This window comes from Pseudonaja textilis, chromosome 2 (assembly GCF_049901715.1).
Source record: "Pseudonaja textilis isolate UNSWEBS1 chromosome 2, rPseTex1.2, whole genome shotgun sequence".
Taxonomy (NCBI): Eukaryota; Metazoa; Chordata; class Lepidosauria; order Squamata; family Elapidae; genus Pseudonaja; species Pseudonaja textilis.
Window position 1 is genome coordinate 229,553,369 of NC_141991.1, and position 25,169 is coordinate 229,578,537.

General features: G+C 32.7%; 1 protein-coding gene and 1 long non-coding RNA gene across 2 annotated transcripts in view; one reads left to right on the top strand and one right to left on the bottom strand.

Annotated features, from left to right (window-relative positions):
- LOC148127406 (uncharacterized) overlaps window positions 1-25,169 on the top strand; it is a 679,100-nt gene that overhangs the window by 459,273 nt on the left and 194,658 nt on the right. The window lies entirely within an intron of this gene.
- Window positions 1-25,169, bottom strand: part of IPO11 (importin 11) — a 65,926-nt gene that overhangs the window by 33,755 nt on the left and 7,002 nt on the right. Inside the window, exons 6-21 of the mRNA XM_087927242.1 lie at window positions 23,164-23,367; window positions 22,012-22,144; window positions 20,654-20,712; window positions 19,624-19,672; window positions 18,432-18,502; window positions 17,325-17,517; window positions 17,075-17,227; window positions 16,818-16,861; window positions 15,128-15,218; window positions 12,514-12,561; window positions 11,344-11,449; window positions 9,907-10,033; window positions 4,063-4,096; window positions 3,894-3,934; window positions 3,055-3,171; window positions 1,837-1,950 (exon numbers count right to left, since the gene is read on the bottom strand). Of these exons, the coding sequence (XP_087783368.1) occupies window positions 1,837-1,950; window positions 3,055-3,171; window positions 3,894-3,934; window positions 4,063-4,096; window positions 9,907-10,033; window positions 11,344-11,449; window positions 12,514-12,561; window positions 15,128-15,218; window positions 16,818-16,861; window positions 17,075-17,227; window positions 17,325-17,517; window positions 18,432-18,502; window positions 19,624-19,672; window positions 20,654-20,712; window positions 22,012-22,144; window positions 23,164-23,367 (1,584 nt within the window). The remainder of the gene's footprint in view (window positions 1-1,836; window positions 1,951-3,054; window positions 3,172-3,893; window positions 3,935-4,062; window positions 4,097-9,906; window positions 10,034-11,343; window positions 11,450-12,513; window positions 12,562-15,127; window positions 15,219-16,817; window positions 16,862-17,074; window positions 17,228-17,324; window positions 17,518-18,431; window positions 18,503-19,623; window positions 19,673-20,653; window positions 20,713-22,011; window positions 22,145-23,163; window positions 23,368-25,169) is intronic.

A 25,169-nucleotide genomic window follows, 5' to 3' on the forward strand; every position in this document is an offset into this window, starting at 1 on the left:
TCAAAAGAAACAACAAATCCCTATGGTCAGATTATGCATGTAATTGTTCCTGTTTCATTTGCAACAATGTGAAGTGATTGACTTCTTAAACTACATTGTTCTTCTTATGTTTTGGTGTCTGGTAGTGGGCTGTGGCCCGGGGTTTGGAGACCCCTGTGTTAGTGAGTTTGAAGAACATAGGTATGTGGTGTTTCCCAAATATCTGTTTTAAGGTATTTATTTATAAAGATAAAGATTGGACATCAAAAGATAAGAAGAGCAATGTAGTGCATGCAGTTCATTGCAGTGAGGAGTGTTCAGAGCTCTACATTGGAGAAACCAAGCAAGAAACTTTATAGAAGAGGATGACTCAGTACAAGAGAAGCAGCATTACAAAACCAGAATCAGAATATACCTTCATTTTAAAGAAAAGGGACACTCTTAGGAGGACAATAATGTTCACAGTTTGGATACATAGATGCTTTGAAAGAAGAACTAAGTATCCACTTATGCCAAATAAATAATGATAAATAATGAAATAATAAATATCAAGTTTTGGGAAAACATTGTTAATCGGCTGTTTCTAATAGAATATCAGTTCCATTAAAATGCATCCAATTAAATTATTTTATCAAATGAATTAATTATTATTATTAAGGGATATTAGATGCAGCATCAGTACCTTTTAACTTTAGATAGCAGAATATATCTTCTACTAGTCAAGAACTTGAATTACTATGTAGGTCAGGTTTCATTCTATGCATAATCTACATTTTTCCATAATAGAGATCAACTCTTCTATTTCAGAAGAAACAAGGCAGCCTCCTCTATCAACATTATATGAAATATGCATTGAGATAAATGTAGAAAGCTAAACAATGGAGGATTCATGAAAGAATTCAAACCTGCTCTCATTTTGCAGGATGAACCTTTTGTTGAGATTCAGAAGAGTTGAAACACAAGGTGATACAATGCAAATGTGAAGTGAAATTAAAAGAAAAAAATAGTTTAGAATAAGAAAAAAAGTAAAATAGTTCTGCAGAACCCTCCAAAATGTGTAGAGGGAAGTAAGACTAGCAAGGATGTAAGAGGTGAAGTTAAAACAAATTACCTTCTCTTAATTACAGACAACATTTCAAGAGAAATGAAAGGGAATCTTTCCACCATTTCTTTTCTTTTCTTTTTTTCAAAACAAAGGGTTCAGCCATGATTTGGCCAATAAAGATTCTAAACCTATTGTGTGTTTTTTTGTTTCCTTTTAAAACAATCTGTATAGTCTTGAGGAATTCCTGAGTTTTCCTCTTGAACAAGGGTGCACAATCTGCATGTGATCCCTGAGATTCTTTTCTCTGGCTTTTATAGCCTTCTATCATGAATGCTAAAATTCAAAGCAATTTTCCTAGCATTTTGGTGTGAGAAACTCATATAAACTATAGTGCAGTCCCCAGGATAAGGGTTATCACAATTAAAAACCATTAAACACCAATCACTCCCATATATGAATGAAACCTTACCTATTTTATGACCTTCTGACCCTATCCCACATTACTTTTGTTCCTTGGCCACAGAAATGTTGCCTGTACTATTATAATGTAATAAAATGTGCACATTCAAATCTGGTGGTTATTCAAGCCTTATTTGTTTTATTGCTGTAAGTATGCATAGCACAAGAAAATTTCACAAGCAAAAAAAGGCAAAGAGAAAGAAAAAAGGATCTGAACAACACTATAACATTCCCTTTTAGGCTAACCTTAGAGGTTGAGATACACTGAAATATTTAGTATGATATTAAATTTTAGTGGGATATCAATATTATGTAAGTTAAAAATACATGAGGAAAAAAAGAGAACAATTTACCTGAATAAGATGAATTAGGGTAGTCAAAATAGCACATCTCAGCATATTGTGTTCTTCACTTTGTTTCCAAAGTAGAGGCAAATACTGAACCAAGCATGCTACGTAAGGTCTTATCTGTAACCAAAAGCAATGTAATATTATATTTAAAAGTAAAATGAATCTCAATTTAGATGTAAAAATTAAGAAATGAGCTAACTTACTGAATTAACATATGTAAGTCTTAATTCCATGAATATGTTCAAGAAAATAAACAATTTCATACTTTAAAAAAATATGCAAAATCAAGCGATAACAAAACATAAATACAGCATTGTTTAAGAATTAGCACCATCATTACAACAATTATAAGAGAAGCTCTAGGAAAAAAGCTTATATTTTATTGCAAGTTCTAAATTATGTTATAAGTATTATTCATAAATAATGTGTAAAAAAATCAGTGCTGGATTTTCTTGAACTTTCAAACTGAGAACTAAGTACTGTTTTAGGATGGATAACAGGCATGGATATCTATCAAGGAATATTTCAGCCAAGGCAATTAGTGGTACTTCCTTCAGAAAACCACAGCAGGATAGAGGGTGTTCTTACAGAAAACATTTAACCTAACTATCAATCTAATTCGTCTTCAACAGCTTTTTAAGGAACAGGAAAGGAGGAAAAAGCACCAAATAAATCCACAGGAAGCATATGATGTTATAAAGCATGTATTTGATCCTTAGACTAAAGGTTTCTTATCCTCAGTTATCTGCACAGCCATGCAAGTCAGAATTGTATCCTTCTAATTTGAGGTAGGCAGATCAGACTGTTTGTTCTTGGAAATGGTTCTGACCATGAAACTGGGTAAAATACCTGAAGATTTAGACTATAATGTCTAAATGACATTATGCAGTTTTGCAGATATTCCAGATATTCTGTTTTTCATAAGAACTTAAGGGAGCTATGAAAATTCTGTCTATGGAACTCTATCACATGAGTTTAGTTAATGTACTCAAATACTTATTTACTTATTTTAAGTTTAATAAGTTTACTTATTTAGGAAAGAGAACCAAATTCATAACTATGAAAAACTTCTAACACATAGTTACATAACTTTGAAAGCTGGAGAATGCTTTATTTAAAAAATTCAACAAACTAAAATAATATGTGCTTCAACGAAATGTTCTCTGATTTCTTTTTTTAAGTTTCATATGAATTTAAAAGAAAGAGAAAAATGAAATTTACCTGCATATGGACTCTTTCAATTACACAAGAGAGAATATGGAGGACATGCATCTTTGTATCACATTCTCTAACTTCTTGAAGAAGTTTAAAGAGCAATGTAAACATAGATTCCAAGTACTATAAGAAAAAGATTGGAAGTTAATAAATAATTATTTCAGTTACTGATCCAAAATATTTAATAAGAGTTAATCTAACATCTGAAATATCTGGTCTATCTTTGCCTCAAATCTAGCATTATTAAGATTCATGCAGTCACTTCCTATTTCAAAATTAGTTTTTCTCCTTCTCTTTTTTTATTTTCTATCCCTCATGTCTTTTCTATGAATAATATTACTTCATATTCAGTTTTAAGATGCCTGAAATGATAACAGCTCATTCAATGTACAAAATCTATCAGAAATAGATAACTAAAAGTATGTTTCTTCTATAATCAGCAAGATATAAATATAAGAAACATTACATTGACGACAACAGAGACTTTTAAATATTCCCAATGACATTTTTTTCTAAGATTACATAACAATGAGTTAGTGCACTTTGCTACAAATTAATCTGCGCTTTGTTACAGAATAAGAAGATGCTTTGCAGAATAATTGGATTATTCACTGAACAACCTGGAAGAGATTATCGCTTGTAAAATGTTAATACTCATTTTTAACTTATTTTTTATAAAGAACTCTTATATTTTAACTATACCATCAGGAAAGATTGTTTTCCAAATTATATTATCTTCCTTGCTTTTCAAAGATGTACATTACATATTACTATATCAATTTTTATAATTAAAATATTCCACCTTTCAACCGACATATTTACTTGTAGTTAGATAAAATACTTACTGGTAAGAACTGATCAGTCCTAAATTCAAAATCATCCACTGGTAAAGTTGAATTAAGAAAAAACAAAACCTGTATCTCATGACTTAAAACAAAAACAAAACTCAAAGCCCAATCCAATCATTTTCAGCATTCTGTTATATCATAATAATTTATACAAGGAAAAGGATATCAAGCTTCAATGTTGTTGCTGTCTCAATACGGACCTGAGTGAAAATAATTGAATTAGAACATGTCTTGTCCAGAGTGTTTATAAAAGTTTTAAAATAAAACATTTAGATTCCTGTTCTGTATTCTGTACAGTGGTGGATTTGTAAGCTGTACAAATGGAGATAAACTCAACAAGACATCCGTAACAAAGTACATTTATTGGTTCATCAGGTATCCTCATAACTCACATTTGTGACGAAGTTCTTCTTTAATGACCAATCCTTTGTATATCTATCTTGTAGGTAAAAGGATGGTTTATCTCCTATCCTTTTTCTCCCATCAGTAGAACAGTTACCATGAATTCAGCCAAGAGTGAGGAAAACTCCCCCAACCCATCGAGGGTCAACTTAGTGACCAATCAGGATTACAGATGTGGTCACGTGACATGGACTACATTACCCAGGTACCTTAACTACATTTACCATGGTGCATTCCCTTAAGGGAACAGCTCACAATTGCTACCTAACTATCTAATTCCCATTAACTCTAAACTGTCTGGACAGCACAATTCCAATTCTTCTACTTCTTAAGTCAGTGCTAAACAACAGATTATAAATACAAATCATTTATTTATAGTCACAACCAATAATACACAAATATACATTTAAAAATGCAGAAAAACAAAACAGGAAACATTTAAAAATGAGAAGAAATATCAATGAGTTTTTGAAAGCCACAGCTATTCCTAGAAACTTGGCAACCTTTATGTAGTTGTGGGTACCCAAGTTGGGTCTTGCAGAAGCAAAACTGTAGTTTCTTGATCATAGAGAAATTACCATTTCTGACAATTGGGATTATGAGTGCCAGGTGAAATGGATGTTATGATGGAAAGCCTTAACAGTACACAGTTTACTGACAATTTCGGTAACTGATCAGACCTTCATATTTACCTATAGTGTAATTTCAATAAGAGGTACTGTGACAATTCATGACAACATCTCCTATGTGAAATAGGCAGAATCTTATAAATATATACTGTATATACAGGAATCATTCGCAGAACATACAGCTATGCCATAATTGGGGTGGATGATTTTGGCAATTTCACTTTAGGCTCTAAATCTCAAATCTTTTGTGTAAGTTTGTTTCCACAAGGTGAATCAGAGACAGAAAGGAAATATGACTTTCAGAAATTTAGATTAAACAACTTCTAAAGCAGGGTTATCTTTATAAACACAGAGTTGTGCACCAAATAACATGAAGGCTTTATACAATTTTATTGCTGCAGGGCATTCTGCAGCAATAGTGCGTAACTGAGTAACTTAATTGTTGAGTAATTGAGGGAAGTTAGGGAACTAAGAATTTCTCTAGAACAGTGGGGCAATAAAAAAACTAGTCACCTATGCAGACCTGTTTGGGCTATAGATAAAATATAGGAGATTTGAAATAGGATGGTGGGCAAATGTTGAAGGGTGATACTTTTATTCAGAAAGCTCTGTAATAATATCCTTTAAGTAGAAGTTGAAGGGAAAAAATATAGCCCTGTTTGATAGGACCGAAGTTGATTAATTTGCACTATGGTCCATTAATGTAAGAAGGCGATTAATTTCCTTGCTGAAAGAAGACAACTAATTTCCTCCATAATTTCTCATGAGGAATTGAGCTCAAGATTGTTCAATAAATGTCACATAAAGGTGGTCTTTGAAAGGGAAAGTATTTTTCAGCTAAATGGTGCAAAACTGTTCATTGATACACTTGATTATTCTGATCTAAATTCTGCTTGTTCAGAAGTCAAGTTATTATCTGAATATATTCAATTTAAATGTGTACAGTAGAAAAATTGGCAATTAATGACAATAATTGTCATCTTTAAACCCTTACATCTATCTGACCCACCAGATTGGGAGGCAGGTATGTTACAGGTCCCCTCTCTTAAGGAGTTCCATCTGGATGAACCAAGAAGAATGGCCTTTTCCATGGTAACTCTTTCCCTCTAAGCAACTTGGAGTTACCATGAGTTAGGCCACCACTTCAATTTTCTTAATAAATAAAGTAAAAAAAAGGAAAATAACCAAGCAATAGTTGGTATGATTTTGCTATCACCTTTCTTATGCATGGGGAAAAGTGACAGAATTAGGCCACTCTCTGAGGAAGGATAGAATCTTATTAACAGTAATATCTAACACAGAAGTCTGACAATGAGGATTTATTTTCAATAATTTTGACAAAATCATCTTTACCTGAAGTTTTGCCACTTTTCAAGTGAGAAGTTACTTTTTTTATTTCTAATTCTGCAATTAGGAACCAAGCAGGGTAAGGATAAAAATCATCATCCAAAAGAGCACTGAATACAGTGTCAAATTATCTCATCCAGAACTCTAAAGTGATTAAATCATTGGGACTAGAACTACATTTATCTGAAGAACAAGATGTGTTGTGCCCAAACAGATGATCATTCTTATTTGTTGTTGTTTGTCAGAATCTTAATCTATTTCACTAATAAGTAGTTCTGCTTCTTCTCCTTGGTAGCTTATTATATTCCCCTTTTTTTAGTAAACAGAAAAGAGGCAGATTCATTATAAAAATGAGAACAGCAGATTTAAAGATCTAAAGATTACCTTTAAAAATTGTATATTTAAAAGATCTGCAGAACAGTTTCCATTAAATATTTTATAAAAAGTAAAAGAGTTTGGAAAAACTCTCATGGGCTAATATATTTGCCATACTTGCAAGGATTTGAAATGATACAATATAAATTAATAACATTCAAATTTGGAAATAACTTTTGAGGTTGAAAACAATGGGGAAGTACGTAAAAACTTTATTTTCTTTCTTTGTTATTGACAATATTTTCACTGAGAAGATAGAAAAAATAATAATATTGTGCAAGAAGTCTGGACTAGAAACTACTATATGGAATATTTGTTTTCTCCAGACTGATATGCCTGACTCTATGTCTTATCTTTTTTATTAAAAATGTTAGCTTTCTGCAAGGCTTTTCTTCCTGCTAACTTGAACTCCCTGCCAGTCAGAATTATCAATGAATCTGAATTTTACATTTATTTAACTTCCTAATAAAGAGAAAAGATTTTTAGGTAAAGATAGGATGCTCACACACAAACCCTATTGAATACTGATTAGATGAATCAATAACTACAATCTCCATTACCTATAGCAATTTTTATGGATCAAAGACTTCCTTGGTATCATGCAAAGCAGACATACAAAGATGACCTCCTTAAGGTTTTCTGTAGGTTTGCTGTATTTTGCAGCACACTGAATTGAACGTCAAGTTTTTGACAATCAAAGAGAAATGTAGTTAACATGAGATGTATTCAGGCCAAAGAAGCTGCATCTTAATTTAGGCAAGAGAGGAGCACTCCAAGAAAGGGAACCAGCTAAACTTTAGAAAGCTTATGAATGAATTACAAATGATATAGTTAGGAGTACTTTGCACGAACTCTTCCCTAGAGAAACAGTTTTGCTTTAGTCAATGACATTCTGTTTAAACTATCATAATATGGGATAGACAGAGTCACCTTAAAGATTGTTTAAAACAACAACTGAAACAAAAACACAGATGTCCATATACAGATGGAAGCAAAAGACAGAGCATTTGATTTTAATAGTGTAGCAGCTGCAGCAGTTGATGATGCAAGCAGTACTTGTCTAGCAACCACAATTAGTACTGGCACTCTGGCTGTTAAGTGGGTTAGTCATTAAATGAAATCGCAGTTGTGTTTACATCTTACTATAGCTTTCCTTTGCTTTACAGAGTTGCAAAGGTCATATATGCGAGGATTGGTTGCAAAACTACTTTTTAAATCACTGTTGCAACTGTGAACAGTCACTAAATGAAGTAGTCATTAAATGACGATTATATGTAGTCATGTGAAAAAATATGTATCAATATTTTATCTTTATTAAAACAGTATATGAAGAAAAAGTTGATATACGAGTATCTATTCTAGTGAACACTAACGCAATACAAAAACTAGACAATTGGATCAAGAGAACTCTCGGTGACTCACTAAGAAAGGCCAAACTGCCAAAGAAGAACAGTGGCGGAGAAGCAGCAGTGGACCTCACACTTCTATGAATGCCCCAAAATGCACAAGCCGGACATACTCCTTTCAAATTATGTCATTATCAAGAATCTTTAACTCTAACATCGCAAAAGAAATTAACAAAAAACTTGGGCACCTCACAAGATGAAGCAAATACTTCATCAACTCTTCACAAAAGTGCCTTCAAACAATCAGATCAGACTATAAATGAAGACAAAATCATGGTCTCATTTGATATCACTGTATTCAGTCCATAAATATGGAATTAGCCAAAGAATCTATGACTACATTGCTCCAGATACACAAAGATTGAAACACTCAGGATTATGGATCTCATAAACTTCTATTTAAATTAAATTCATTGTCAAATTAAAGGGTCACCACTTTCAGGACTTATAGCAGAGATTGTTATGTAAAGTCTAGAAGACATAGCACTTCCACAAATACAACCCAAATAGGTATGTAGATGACACCTTCACCTTAATAAAAAAGTGTTAATTAGAAAACACCCACAGAACCATCAACAACATTTTCAAAGGAATCCAAGAAATCAACAACTCACTACCCATCTTGGACATCCTGATCAGCAGAGACCACAATGGCAAACTAGAAACAGAAGGGTATGGAAAATCAACCACACCAATCAAGTGCTCCAATACCAAAACAACAACCTTACCTTCCACAAGAGGAGCTGTGCAAGAACTTTGTTTAGACAAACACAAACTCACTGCAGCAACCCTGAACAACAGAAAAAGGAAACAGAGCACCTATACGACATATTTCAACAAAGTAAATATCCACACAATTTTATCAAAAAGCCAACTAAAGCTTTTTAAAGCATCCTGAGTAAACAAAAAGACCAGCAGTCCCAGAAGAAAAAAACCAGGAGTCATCTACAAAATGCAATGAAATGACTACAACAACCACTAGGTAGGACAAATAGGTAGAAGATTGGCAGAATGCATCCATGAACATCAACTACAAGTCAGAAGACAAGATGAAAACTCTAACTTCACAACACATAGACAGATTTAACTATGGTTTCAATTGGAAAACTGACCATCCTAGATCAAGCCAAATCCAAAACACAAGGGAATTTCTAGAAGCCTGCTGGGACAGCCCAGCTTGGGAAAGTTGTTTGAAATTCTTTCCACTTTTAGACGATCTTTCAAGATTGATGTCCAATTGTTTGGCAATTTTTTAAAATCCTTTTCCAGACTCTACAACTAACTTTCTGAATGTCTCAGAGAACTCTTTCAATCCAGGCATCATGATGCACACAGTTAAAAAACAAAGAACAAATCAAACTCAAATCTGAGGTTTAAATAAGACAGGTGCCTTCCAGCTACTTCTGCAATGATGTTCTAATCATTTGAACCTGATTTGGTGCACCTGATTCTAATTTTAGGTATGTTGAGAAAGTGATGAGAGGTATGCTTACTTTTTCCACATGCAAAATTCACATTTATGTTTATTTAAATGAACAACAAAATGTAAATAGTGTATGATTACTCTGAGTTCAAACTACTCATTTGGATTGATACTAAAGTAGATTATCTATTTTAATTGGCTTAGCACAGAAAGGTTGTTCTAAACAGTAAATGAATACACCTTCAGTTAGATCTGATACTGGGGAGAAAAACTACTTCAGATTTTCTGAGTTATATAAAGAACATTTCAAAATCCATAAATACATCCCTAACAAAAGAATGTGACAAGAAACTAATATCAATAAACTGTACATGAAAGGCTAAGTGTTTGATAAAGAAAAGCTATTTGTAAAAAATATCTAGACATACCACTAAATCCTTGTCTTGAAGCAAATTACAGATTGCTTCATACAACATAGGTCTCAAATCAGGCTTGAATTTCACAGAAATCCATTGACCAATTAGCCAGATCACTCGCCGCCGTATTGCTTTATACCTATAAATACAAAAATTATTTTTTGTAGTCACGGTTACTAAAATTGGTTATCAAAAACATTAATTTCAAAACATTTTCAGTAATTTTATTCTTCCTACAATGTCTGAACACTTGCAGGGTTTTTTTAAACAATATGGTGTTAAGATGATTGCAAATATTTAATTTTCTATAAAAATAAATAAAAATCAGTTGACAATAATTTCTAAAAAAATAGATTACAATAAAATATTTTACACTGAATACGGACATTCAAGGAATAAAGTTTTCAGGACAACTGAATGAAGCTGAGTATTTACTGGCCAGATGCCCTTCCTGAAACCTACATGGAGTTCACAGTGAGATATTTTCTCTTTGTGCCCTGATTGAGAAACATCTGTCTGCTACCTAGGACTGAACTCTCAACTTTCCAAGTGGGAGGCTTCTAGGCCATTCCACTGCTCAGTAAAGTTAGCTATTTTAGGGATATGTATTTTATAATCTCTATATCACTAGTGCATTTGGAATCTACACGAACCACAATTCGTAATATTTCTAATTAATAAGCTGAGAAAATTTTTCAGATGTTGGTAAATTATAATTCTCAGTAGGAACTTTTGTGAAGAATGTCATTGCTTTTCTGACAGTTTTTTAAATTCAAAAAAAAAAAAATGATACGACCGTCTCCAATAACATTTGTTTCCAGAATGTATATTAAAGAAAAATGTCTTTCTTCAACTTCTAGTAAAAAAAATACTGAAGTGATTTGCTATTATCTTTTTATGATTTTTTTAATGTTCTCTGTCTAGGTTGCAGTCCTGGGATTTCTCACTAATCACCTACCATTTGCTCTCCCCACCACCACCAAGATCAATTATTCTTCCTAAGTGTTCCCACTATATGTTAAGGCAATCTACATTATAATGCAGAGTACAAACTATACAAACTACACTATGTAGTGTCTTGTATCACTACAATCCAGAGAGTGTTAAGATCCAAAATGCAGCTTATGTGTATGCAGCTGCCATTGTAGCAATTCCTTATTTTCTAATTTTATCAAAGCTTTGTATAGCTATTGTGGAAGGAGTATGGAAAGAAGTAACAGCGGGTTTACAAGTGCAATGCCAGCAATTATATCAGATCCCAAGTTTAGAACAAGGGAAGAAAGTAACAGAGAGATTGATAAAATTCAACACATGCATAATCTTGTATTAGCCAATAATCTATAGTACATACAATATTTTTAATTGATTGAATGCAGAGAAAACAACTTTCTCAAAACTGCATTATTCACACTGAATATGCATGAACAACCAATTAAAAAAGGCACCTACCTGTTATGAGTAACTTGCAATTCAGCTAGTAGCTGGGTTTTAAACCACTGATCAAAATCCACACTATCAAACAGTTCATATGCTGCTAATCCAACTGCATTGTACACTGAACAAAGAGAAATTAAATGTGGGCATTTAAAAAAAAATGCTATGTAATTTTAAATGTACTGGTTCAACAAGGAATGCAATTTACCAAACATATTAATTTATGTAAGATTATTAAAATGGAGATTTGGGGCTGTAACATAAAAGGAACACTGCTGGGCCACATCGAAATTTACCTGAACAATTATTTTGCACACAAAGTAACAGATTATGGGATGCCTTTGGGATTCCCATGGAATAATATAAGCAATCTTCTAACATTTCAATTAAACAAGTTAACAACTAAGAGCTTACCATAAACTATTGCATTTATTATAATCCAGCTCTATGTACAAAAAAAGCTCCAGTGTAAGTAGATCTACCATTATCTTTCATGGATGTCTAAGGATAAAAATGATAATCTAGCTCTTTCTAAGAAACTTAAAATTTCTTTCTTTACATGCGCATCTATATCTGTCTTTCAATCTAAAAATGCTACTGCACTGTTTAATACATGCTAATCATAATTCCTCTGACTTCAATGTAAGTCCATTTGTCCTTTATATACAGCATTTATTACAAAAGCTGTTTAAATGCAAAACTGAGCATGTCCATGTCAGACATGCAACTATGCTACAGAGATTTCCATTTAATTTGTTCTTTGATCTGATATGGGTATTTCTTAAAAAAATATCCTCCTGGCCAATTTTTTTGTAGATTGTATGGTAGGCTGGCTTTGGCATCAAATAATCTATTTTTCTGATGCTAGGGCTTAAATAAATGAAATGATTTTGTTTCCTATGACAGAACATTCCGAAAGTTCAAAAATGTTTTGCTGGAAGCATCTGAAGAACACTTTCTATATTCCAAGAAGAATTGGAAATGTTCCTTATCAAGTTCAAAATACATTTTTTTATTCCTGTATAGAACCTAATTTTTAAAACTATGTTAATTACCTGTCTTGTTTATTCTGATAATTGTTTTCAAAACTTCTGACAATGTTATACTGTCATTTATTAAAGGATATTAGAAAACAAGCAACATCCCACATGTCAATGTAAGATTAAAAAAAAATCCTGAATTTACCAGCATCTTTAATCAGAAGAGCATGAGTATCATCCATGTTGGTGGGGCCTGTAGTAATATATGTAACAGAGAAACAAGAGTTAGAAATTCTTTTTTTTCATTGACATATGAAGAAAGCAATTGTTTTCATATGAAAGTAGAGAAAAACTGAGTTATTTATAAAAAATAATAAGGGCAGAATAAAAATAAATATGCATTTGTTTGACAGTTATAATCCTTTCTAAATTGGAAGAAACCATAATGAGGGAAAAGCATTCACTTGAAAAGGGGAATGTAGATATTTATGTATGGTAACCACTTATCAGCATTATAATGCAATTGTTTTATACTGTATGAAGACAACTCATATAAGGCAATTGCAAAATGTCCAGGTGTGTCAAAATCATGTCATCATGGTGTCGTCACGTGACATATCAGGGCTTTTTTCCTCTTTTGCTAAATCGGGTGGGCGCAGCACATGACACATCCAGCCCGCAAGTTTGACACCCCTGTCGTAGAACTTAAGACGACATTGTTGTGGTTCTCATCACTTTCCTCAGCCACTTATAAAAATTGGAGCCTATAAATAACATCTGGACAGTTAAGAGTAAAGTTTTTATATATTTCTAGATCACCACTGAAAAGCTAGAGCTGGTGAATAACTAGTTCTTTTTTGTGGGGTTATTAATTGGCAACAATTCAGGTGATCAAAACAATATTTTTATTTTATTCCAATTATTTTAGTGAGTGGTATGGGGGAATCATGTACACATTAGATTTGGTGGGGTAAATTCCTTCTTTGCTTTCTGTGTATAATCTGTGTATACTTCCTTCTTTGCTTTCTGTGTATAATCTTGAAGAGTATGGTTACTCTTCAAATCATTCAGACCCTACTTTACTTGTTCACATCTATATTTGGAGATGTATATTTGAAGGGTGCATATCTCTAACATTGCGATCATTCTTTAGCATAATTGTTAGTTCTGTTTCTGCATAGGATCTAATAACTTGCATTCAGAGCCTTGTACCTTGGCCCTCTTATAGCTCATTAGGTTTTAATGCATGATAGCTATAGTAGAACTACTGCACCTTATAGGGATGTTAGTATACCTCTATTCAGAAGACTATCTCATTATCACCTCCTCTAAAAATATCCCACTTATGATACCTTTTTCATTCGGGGGTCAAACCCTGTGATGAGGGCATGATTAAGGAAACAAGAAACACACACTGAATTAGGAATATGCACAAAAATATCACTAATTGCTAACTACATATCCTGCTTTCCTCTTATCATCCAAATCCTGACTTCAAAAGCTCAAAATATATAGTACTTTCTTCCCAAAGTGAAAGAAAGCAAGCTAAGTAACCTTCATTACAAAGTTCAAGACGTCCTCATTTAGCGGTCACTTGTACAGTGACAGTTCGAAATTAGAATGGTGCTGGACGTGAAGACTTACAACCAACCCTTATAGTTGCAGCTGTTACAGCATCCCCATGGTCATGTAATCACAATCCAGAAACTGGCTCACAATTACTGGCTTGGAAACTGGCTCACAATTACAACGGTTACAGTGTCCCAGTTACATGATCATCATTCGCAACCTTCACTGCCAGCTTCTAATAAGCAAAGTCAAATCCTGCCAGCAGGGCACAAATAGTGATTGCATGATGCCATGCCTAAAAACCATGTGGGATTTGCTTAACTGTGGCAACTGGAAATGCCTTTGTAAGTCAACATGTTCACATGACATTGTGCTTTACAACCGTGTTGCTTAGCAACAGTTACCTGACACAATTACCATTATTAAGTGAGGACTATTTGTACATATAAAGTTTGAATTGTTTCCATTTAATATAAAATCTCTGCTTTTGTAAAAAAAAAAACAGGATACACAAAGCAACAATACTACAGCTTTTAACAGGGAACACTGGTGAACAGTTGCTGACCTGAGTTTATTATTGAATCTAATTTTCAGGCCAACTTCTGTTATTTCAACTATAATAAAAGTCCCAACATACTATATACTCAGACTTTAAGAGGTCTTTCAACCAACGCTAGGAAGGACAACTGGGAATGAATGAGCTTCAATAATTTATTCAACAAAAACAAAACGAACTTTCCATCTCAACTATAATCTTATTCATAAAATTTAATTATGCCTAATGAATTCCATGTTAAAAGTTCATTTAATTTGCCAATAAATATCCTAGAGCAGGCGTAGGGAAACTTGGCTCTTTTATCACTTATGGACTTCAACTCCCAGAATTCCTGAGTGAGCCATATCCCTGGCCTACTGGTTTTTCAGTTGTGGGGGAAATCAATTTTTGACTTGAATGTCCTACATTTGTATATTAAACAGTCCCATTCAAGTCAAAAATTGATTTCCCCCACAACTGAAAAGCTAGTAGGCCAGGGATGGGGAACCTTTTATGGCTCACTCAGGAATTCTGGGAGTTGAAGTCCATAAGGGATAAAAGAGCCAAGTTTCCTTACCCCTGTCCTAGAGATATATTAGTTCCTAAAGTTTCAGTAGTATTAATTAGAGCCCAACATTACCTGGCAAAATATTTATATTACTTAATGAAAATTATATAATCTAGTAGTATACACTATTAAACATTTAAAAAATACCTTGTAGGGAGTGAACCATTTCTAGAAGAACTGGAGTAAGCGTTTGATTATATTCATGAAATATATCAATGAAAAGTACTTCTGTACATGGCTGAAAATGAATTAAAATGATTTATTATAGAAAGCAAATAACAATGGAGCAAATTAGCTTGAAGTACTAAGAAACCTAACTAGGAAATAAAAGCAGATGCACAAAGTGGTTAGATTAGTTCTATAGCTTACAGATATTATAATTAGTGAATCTGTCCAATAACATTATCACTTGCCTTAAGCATATACTGCAACACTGTTTTATCCCTGTATTGCTTTTTATCCCTGCAGTGTTTTCCCCATTTCTTTGTCACCTTCATTTGTTATTTTCTTATTACGATGTTTGCCATTTCAGAAGCATCACTTTACTGTCCATTATACCAAATTCTACTTTTACAACTGAGTTCTGACATATAGGAAAATGTGTTTAAATATAGCTTAGGCTATCACTATTTCACATTTCCAGTTAAATTAGTGCTTTGGATAACTGTATGTTATTGCTGCTTAGTGTGAAGCAATTTACTCCAACAGTAATTTATAAGCAACAGTTTATTCAAATCGAAAAATCTTCCAACTGCTGTCAACATCCATGAAGAAGTGCCACACTATATAAAAAGTAAACAAATAACCCACCCACTCCACTTGACATTGTACAGTCTTTACAGGTAATCTTCAACTTATAAATATAATTGAGCCTGCAATCATGGTAGTCAGCAGTGGGGGTCATTAAGTGGGTAATCATGTGACCGCACCCAATTTTACCATTTTTAAGTGAATTCTGCAGTGATTAATTGAATCTATTATACCCAATGGGCATTTTTTTTGCTGGAAACCAAAAACATTGGAAACTGGCAAAAAAATGCAACCATTTGGTCGTAGGGTGTTAGGAATATAAGTCACCTAACAGGTACTTGGGTTAGAAATATATAACCCAGGATAGACATTTTAGTACTACATCTTTAAGAGATTGCAAAAACTGCAATTGGGTGTGGTTTTTCAAACGGCCATAAGATGGAGCCAGAAACCTGGGTTGTTTAGTCTTAATCTCAGAAGAGAGTGTGTCTCAGTCTCTGTTTCCTTCTGTTGGAAAGTATTGCTGTTCCTCCATTTCTTCTAATTGACTGATATTACTGGATTTGATGTAAGTCTGATACTGAACTGTTTTTGACACTGGACTTTGATATTTGGATTATCCCTGGATTGAAAACTGACTGATTTAACCTGTGAATGACTCTGGACTGCCTATTTTGAACCTTGCTTAAACTTTTATTGAAAGTAAAACCCTATATTTACTGTACGGTGTATCTGTATGCTGTGTGTGTGTTATTCAAACATTATTCTCTATACGTCTCCCTGTATGCACTCATTCTCCTAACGGGGAATTACCTCAACATAGGGTGCTGCAATTAGTCATAAATTGTTACCAAATACCCAAAATGTGACTACCTGACCACGGGGGAGGGGCCTTAGAACTTCAAAAACAGGTCATAGATAGCTCTAAGGAGGTCCACTGTAACTTCAAAAATTGCTAAGTGTTTGATTGTTATACTCAAAACTCCACTCTCCTGGTTTTATCTTTAGCATGCAGTTAGAAAGTTTTCACTGGTTAATTTTCATATTTAAAAAAGGTTTTAATTTAAATTATATGCCATATACTTACCCGAATACTGTATTTCCAAGAATCACCTCCTGTTTCTTCAACAACTATATATGAAAAAAAAAAATCTTTTTAAAAACTTTCATCCAATATTTATCCTTTAGTGTCAATTTCTTGAATACACATATGAAACAATAGCTTTTTATATGCAAAACATTTAACAGAAATCATAATTATATAGCAAGCAATACACAGCATTTACTACTTAGAAAACCAGAACACTATTTACTGAAGTAGAATTAAACTGAAAGACTTCTTACTAAAGCCTTCAGGGTCCTCTTCCCACATTGTTAGTTCTTCCTCAGTTAACAAGAAGTACTGAGTAACTAGCCGCCTGCATATCTCCATTAATGTTGGATATATAAAGAATGATGCCTTTATTTTATGAGCTTCAAGAGTTTCAGGGCTGCTATCTGCAGTAAAATAGTTCACAAGAAGAAAATATGTGTTTTACTAATATATTAGAAAGGACTAAGCAATTATGAATTCCACTGAACTAAAAAAAATTACCTTCTATATTTTTGGATGGCTTATAAGCATAATTTTTGACAATCATCTTAATCAGATTCATGCACTGGACAATGAAACGCTCAAAAACAACTCCTTCACCAGCCTCTGTGAAAACATAGCTTACTGAAAATTCCAATGATCTCTGAATTAGAGACGTGAATGAAAATGGATGTTGGTCCAAGAAGTCTAAAAGCTAAAAGTTGAAAATATATATGTGTACATGAGAATACCACTCCAAAGATCAATATAATAATAATAATAATAATAATAATAATAATAATAATAATAATAATTCAAAGTAATATGGGTAACTTTCAGAAAAACAATACACCAGGCATATTTGGCATTTAAGGTTTAATAGATTATTCACATTTAACAAAATTATAAAGCATAATAATTCCAATTTCCAATTTTCATTTGAAACATCCTGCAGCTTATACAAAGATTCACCCATTTTAGATCAAGGATGGTTTTTGATGTACTCTTTTTCCAAACTATGAAGAAAACAAAGTAGTAGCCTCAGTATTCTTTGTTGGGTGGCACATACAACTTTTCTAATCAGGTATTGTGTGGATTGCTGAATCTGTAGTTTATCTTCCTTAAGTGGTTTGGATGATTTAAAAAAAAAAAAGTAATTCTGAAGGATTCTGGAGAAGCCCATATTGAGGGCTTGGACCAGAATTTTTTAAATCTATAATGTAGATTTAAGTCTATCAGTACTTTTGCACTCAGCCTTCCTTTGTGGTCTCTAGGCAAATATCAGCACTCACACAACTAGCGAGATAAAGAAGCAAGAACTACAGACTTTAGTAAGGTATTTCTAGTATTAGCCTTGGGGTAAATACAGAATCTGGGGAATTCGCAAGGAAATTCACAAACTTCATTTATAATGAATTTATTTTAGTCTCTAATTCTAATAACTCTCCAATTATTTTTTTTCGCTGATCCTTTATGTTAGTTATTTATGCAAACCACATTTTGTAAGACAGCATTTTCTACTAATACTGATTATTAATATAATAGAATAATTGTTGCATTAAAAACTGCTTAAAATCTTAAGAATTTATTTAGTTTAAATTTTAAAGATTGGTGGCTATAGAAACTTACCACTTTAGTGAAAAGGATTATAGTCTTTTCTAGCCGATCCCTACAGGCATTATCTGTTTCTATGTTTTTACCTGATAAATAAAATTAATGTATATTATAAGTACAAAAATATCAGTCATGCTTAGACAGACCTATGGCTTTAATTCAAATGACTCAATAGTTCTTAAAAGCTATTGCCAAAAAATTCACATATATTTATCTAATACAGCAAAATGCATAATTTAGGAACAAAGAAGCAGTAGAATGATCTACTTAGGGCTCCAGAGACCCTGGATGAGATGGATTACCTAGACCTCTTGTAATCACGTTTCAGGACCTCTTCCAGTCAGGTTTCAGGCTCATATATGGGACAGAAATAGCACTTGGATGACCTCTGATAGGATAATCAATTTGAAGTGCTGCTTATCAGCTTTAAAGTCCTTCATGGCATGGGACCAGGTTATATGTGGAACTGTTTCACCCCAATCATATTCTCTTTGCCTATCTGGTCAATCAGAATGGGTATATTTGGGGAATCCTGTCAGCTGAAAAATTTTGACTGGAGGGATCCAGGAAGAAAGCCTTCTCTGCCGTTGGCCCCATGGACTAGAACACCATATCCTCAGAGGTGAGGCAGGACCCCTCCTTCCAGCCTTGCAAAAGCATGTTAAGACTTGGCATTGCCAATTGGAATGGGGGTTGAAGAGTGATATGCAAAACCATGGGGGTGGTCGGTGACATGAGGCAGCTCTCTCTGTCTTTAACTATTTTTAACTTTGTTCTTAACTATGCTCTAATTAATGCTTTTATATTACTTTTTGTTTTTATTATAAACTTACCAGAATCATGAAGTAAGATGGACAATATAGAAATGTGATAAATACATAAATGAAATCAACTAATCAAAATCAGCTTAATCAAATTTAAATGAACTTTCCAGGAGTGAATTTTCAATTAAATTCAAGATTTAGAGCTTCCATTCCTCAGATATTAATGGAAGGCAATATAACTATAAGTACAACCAGAACATATATGCATTTATCTTTAACTAAACAATCCAATATAATAAAGTATTTCATTAAGAGACAGTTTAGATAACAAGTTTAAACACATTCTTAAAAAAATTACTAAAAACTCAAATCTTTGAAATCAATAGGACTTGGTCCCTAATATACATGCACAGAACGGTATCCCAAAGTCTTAAAATACTTACTACATTCCAAAAATTGTTTTAATCGTACAAATACTGCATGAAGAAATCCCTTGAGGAAATAAAAACCAAAGATGCAAATTATGTTACATTTGCTTTTAAAAATAATTGTATTTGTTGCACTAAAGCATCCAAAGCAACAAGTAAGGGAACAAGAACAGGGTTACTTGAACAAAGCAAATATAAATAATTCTTAAATTTATCAGTTAGATATTCTCATCATTTTCTCCAACATAACACTTCCAAATATCTTGAATGCTACTGGTTCCAATTTAAACATACTAATAAGGCAAAATTGTTTATAGCTAATCAAACAAACTAGTAAGTCTGTAGGAATAAACAAAGAACAATCCAAATCTATGAGGGAAGTGCAGAAGCCCTTCCTAGACAATGTAGAAGGAGAGTCATGTTAATCTATGGTATTAACAAATTAAGAGTCCGCTAAAAAAAATTTCCAACTAACATATCTTCTTAATAAAAGCATAAGCTTTTATGAGATGCAATTCATTTAATCAGTGACTCTGATTCTATATGCAATACATTGGATGAAACGATTATGGCTTAAGAGTTAGTCTCTTTAACAAATGTGTTAATTGGAAAGGATGCTACTACCACCCTGAGATTTTTTAAAAGCCCTTCATGAAATTATTATAAAACTAATATTTTTAATGTGACAAGAGGAGAAAATTATTAACTACACAAAGAATGTATTTCCTTTCCCTGTGTACTTGTGGAGCACAATTCCAGCACGCTCTTTAAAGGTCAAAGGCCCCAAAAAGTTTATGCCTGAAGAAGATCTCTTGTTTTTCTTCTAACAAGATAGAATTTGAATATTGTTATACAAACCACGGGTGGGAAAAATCCTTTCAGATTTAACCACTCGTGCAGCAAGAAAATACAAGCAGAAGCTCTTTAATAATGTGAGTTTGGTGTTATCATTATGCTCAAACTCATCTTTAGACATCTAAGAATATACAGTATTTTACCTTTTTTGAATAGCTACTTTATTTACAAAAAATAAACACTTACTTACCATAACCTCTATGTTTTTATGAGGCTCCACAAACCCATGAACTGTCAACTTGCGAAGCACTGAAAAGTTAAGAGTCTTATTTCATACATCACAAAAGTTATTCATTGGCCTTGTTTTATTTTTAATATACTTATTGATTTTCTACAAGAATTAATATATAAAAAGCAACAACAAAAAATAATTTAAAAGGAAAAAACTAGGAAGGGAAAGGTCCAAAAAATAAGGAAAAAGGAAAAAATAAGAAAAGGATAGCTTCTAATTTTCTTTGATATACTTACAAATATAAAATGCATTAGCCTTTTGATCTAAAATTCAATAATACACAATATTTCTATAATAATAAAACAATTCTAATAATCAAATCCCAATTACTGGCTTGTAATAAAGCATTCTTTATAATTATGTCTTATTGTAAACAAGGAAAGGAAACAAGGTAGTATTCTCACTCAAACACCTACTTCAGGTTTCCCTCTGAGAGGAGAAATTTAGCAAAGCATACTGTTTATTCACATTAGGAAAGTTTTTAGAAGGATAACTTTAATGTCTAAATATGATCATCATGTAAATAAACAACACTCTCTCACAATTTTAATTTTTCAAAATCAAATATCTTTAAAGCTTTTGACATTTGTCAGGACAATTTTAGCATTGTAGTTTATATGCAAAGAACTAGTAAAAAAAGTAAAATGTATTAATCTTAATAATTCAGAAAGTTTTAATGTTATTACAAGTACAGAATTATTTCACAAATGTATCCTTGTCTGACAACTCAAGAGGCTATTCAAAACACCCGGAAAAAAATTGTTGCTATTATTATCATTTACATTTCTACAGATAGCCCTCAACTTATAAACGGACCAGAATTTCCATTGTAAAGCGATGTGGTTGCAAAGCAAGAGAACATGTGACTGCATTGCTTAATGATCACAATCACAGCACTCTCCACTGCCACAGTTAACTGAGAATCACGGGTCATTAAGTGACTACCCACCAATTCAAGCCATTCTCTCCCAGTCCAAGGGACTGCCTCAGCTACCTATCTTCTCCAATCTCTGACCTTTGCAATATACTTCCACCTCGAGCCCTGTCAGGATCCAACTCCAGACTGTGGACAGTTAGCCTAAAATACTGCATTCTAACCACTGCACTACCAGGGCTCCTATTTGGAATTATCTTTGATGATCAAAAGATAAGTTAAGAAAAATGGAAGATATTTTACATTTTTTTAACCCGAGAGATTGATTAATTCTTTAAACTAATCTCCTCCTCCAAGATAGCATGTCATATGCTAAAGATGAAAATCTGACATTGTATTTCACAATGATACTATATTTTAAATATAATATTTTGTCAATTACCTTTCAATGATAAGAGAGTTCTTTCTAATGAATTACTCATAGTTGTTTCATCTCTAAGACAAATCTGTTGAAGGAATGTATCTGTATGATGATTCCACAAGGAACAGGTAAAACTATAAATTCCAGAAGCTAACTGCAAAAATATAATTAAAAAAATTTCATAGTTAAAATAAATATAAATACAATAGGTTTCAGTAGCTAACTATAATCCAGCTGTTACAAACTTCGAAAATTTAATTGATCCGTTTGTTGGGATACTCAAGCATATTTACCCAGAGCAAATCTTATTTAGTAAGCTGTCCATTTTTTAAACAAATGCAATCAGGACTGCAATTTTATTAATGAGTAAAGTTAAATTGGATACAATCAAGCATCAAAACAGCAACATGAGCTCTTACACAAAGCCTGTATGCATGGGATTGATTTTTTTTCATATTGCACTTCTCACATCTGATCTGAATCTCTGTGCCATCTCATAGCATCTTTTCCTATTCTCTCAGCATTCAAAAATGTTTGCCAAGTTAAAACAAATCAGAAAATTGATTTGCCAGTTAATATAAAATACCTGAACTAAGAAACTAAATTTGCCATTCCTCTAAAAAAGGAAGATACTTAAACAACCGTCATTTACTGGGATTCTCTACAGTTTGGGGTTACTGATATCTCTGGAACATATCATGGTGATCTCTAAATGCTACCTTTAGATGAGATAGGCATCACATAAATCTAATTAATTAAAATAAAAATGAAGTCATCTTCAGAATGACAGATTTTGTCAGTGTGCCTCATCAGTTATAATAAAGATTTTAAAAATATTTTAAATTTAAAGATTTCAGCACTAGGTTTTTCATCTGTCTTGAATATAATAAGCAAAAATGTGTAAAATGTTTTGAATATGAATTATTTTTAGCTTGAAATTACACTCTTCAATTTTGAAGCAAAGTTGTTCTGACCTCACCAAAAACATTTCCAGATTAAAATGGCTTAATGGGATTAGAAACAGAACCAGTTCAATGTAAAAACTAACCCCAAGGAACCAAATCATCTTATTCTAGAGAGAGGCATTTTGAACTCAAAATTATTCAACTCTTGAATTATATTCATCTTTAGCAATGAAACAATATATCCAATAAAGCAAAGTTTCATACTTACATCATAGAAAAGTTTTCTATCTGCAGCAAGACGTTTAGATGCTAAAGTCTTTGTAACATGATAAAAGGTAAGTAAAGCTCTGTGTTGGCGAAGGTCATCTTGAATTTTAACAGATTCTACAAGAGCAGGAATAAGTTCTGGCCACTGTCTAGGACAATCCAGCCTAGCAACTTTTGCAATCAGTACAGAAATTTGTGTGGCAATCTGCAAAGATAGTCAAACAAAATACTCAACATTAAGCTACAAGGCATACTAAGCTATAATCAAAACAGAATCACATCTATTGAAAATTCAGCAACACTGTGTCATACATTGCAGATCTAAACAAAACAGTTAACACAAATAGACTCAGAAAGAAAATAGTGTGGTATGGAACCATCTCACCCATTTTTCCAAACCAGTCTATACAAAATATTATTGTATTTTCTTTCTCAATGGTTTCTCCTCAAAGTAGCGAATTAATTTTCCATGACTATTGAGCATAGCTGCAACTGCATTTGGAATTATTATATTTTTCTAAAATATTTTTGTACATAAGCCTTAGGGACTTTTCCATGTCATCTATTCTCTTATATGCAGATTTTGACTGTAGATTAATTGTCCCAGGGGTGGGTGGATACATATAAAATGCACATTGTGTGGTTAAAATATTTTCTAATTTTTACTTTGATGGTGAAATTAACTATCTACATAACAAAAATAAGAGAAAATAAGACACAACTACAAAATATACTGTATATGTAGTAAAAGACAGAGAAGGATAATGTACACTTCTGTGGAAAGTGTATTTGGCACAGAAATCCAATGCTATTTTTTATGAAGTACTATTAATTTGATAAAATTAACTTTGATGAAAGAAAATGTTACTGCAATATTTTAATGAGAAATCTCTCTCTCTCTCCCCTGTGTGTGTGTGTGTGTGCGTGTGTGTCTGTGTGTGTGTGTGTGTGAGAGAGAGAGAGAGAGGGGGGGGGAGATTTTTTGTCTCCAAATAATTATAGGACAGTTATAGTTGGTGGCACAGGAGTGACAAATCTCAGAATTAGAAAGTTTCAAGATTAATTTTCAGGTTTTTCAAATAGAATTAGAACTTTTTTGCACTTAATCCTTGAAAAATTCCTTCCAGTCAATGCAGATATTATTACTGGGCTAAATGGGCCAATTAAATGATTAAACATAAAGCAATTTCCTTGTCCAGCTTTTTCCAAATAAAGCCCTACAATGAGTATTTTAAAAAATTCAATATACTATAAACACACATTATACTTTCATTCTACGGATTTTTAGTACTATCAATAATTTTTAAGGTGTCACAAGATAGTGGGTTTGATGTAAAAAAAAATCAACCCTGTTTTGAGCTCTAGGCAGTTATCTTGTAATTGAAATGGTTATACCCAAAATTTATTGCATGCTTGATAGCATCTTCTCAGAACAGTTAATTCCAAAATGGCCAAGTAATTCTGATTAGGGCTCAGTAAACCCTTATCTACTATGATCTTTTTGGAAAAAAACATAAAGGAAAAACCTAAAAAAGATATGAATCCGTATGATTCATAATGATTACAAATGGTTCATTCTTTACAAAGGAAAATTCAAGAGCAAAACCAAGGAAATGATTAATTAAAGAAATTTGAAATAATCAACTGTCCTTTATAATAAAGGATTTATGGTCACAAATGAAGGCAAATGCTCATTTTACGAATGTCACACTTTTGTTTCAAAAGTGAATACACAACTACTGTTATTACTTTGCTCCTTTCCACAGCCCAAAAGATTACTAGAAATAATACATAAAACTTATAAAAGAAATGTATATGGTGACTTGACTTTAGTTCAGGAACACTGGCTCTAATAACAACATGGCAAGACTTTCTCTGAGCTGACCTAGTGCCACTACATTATATTCTTATAAAGAGACTCCAAGCCTGTACTGAATCTAGAACTTCAACTACAGTACCTTTCTTATACCCATATACTGATTATACACAACATGGAAAAAAACCTCA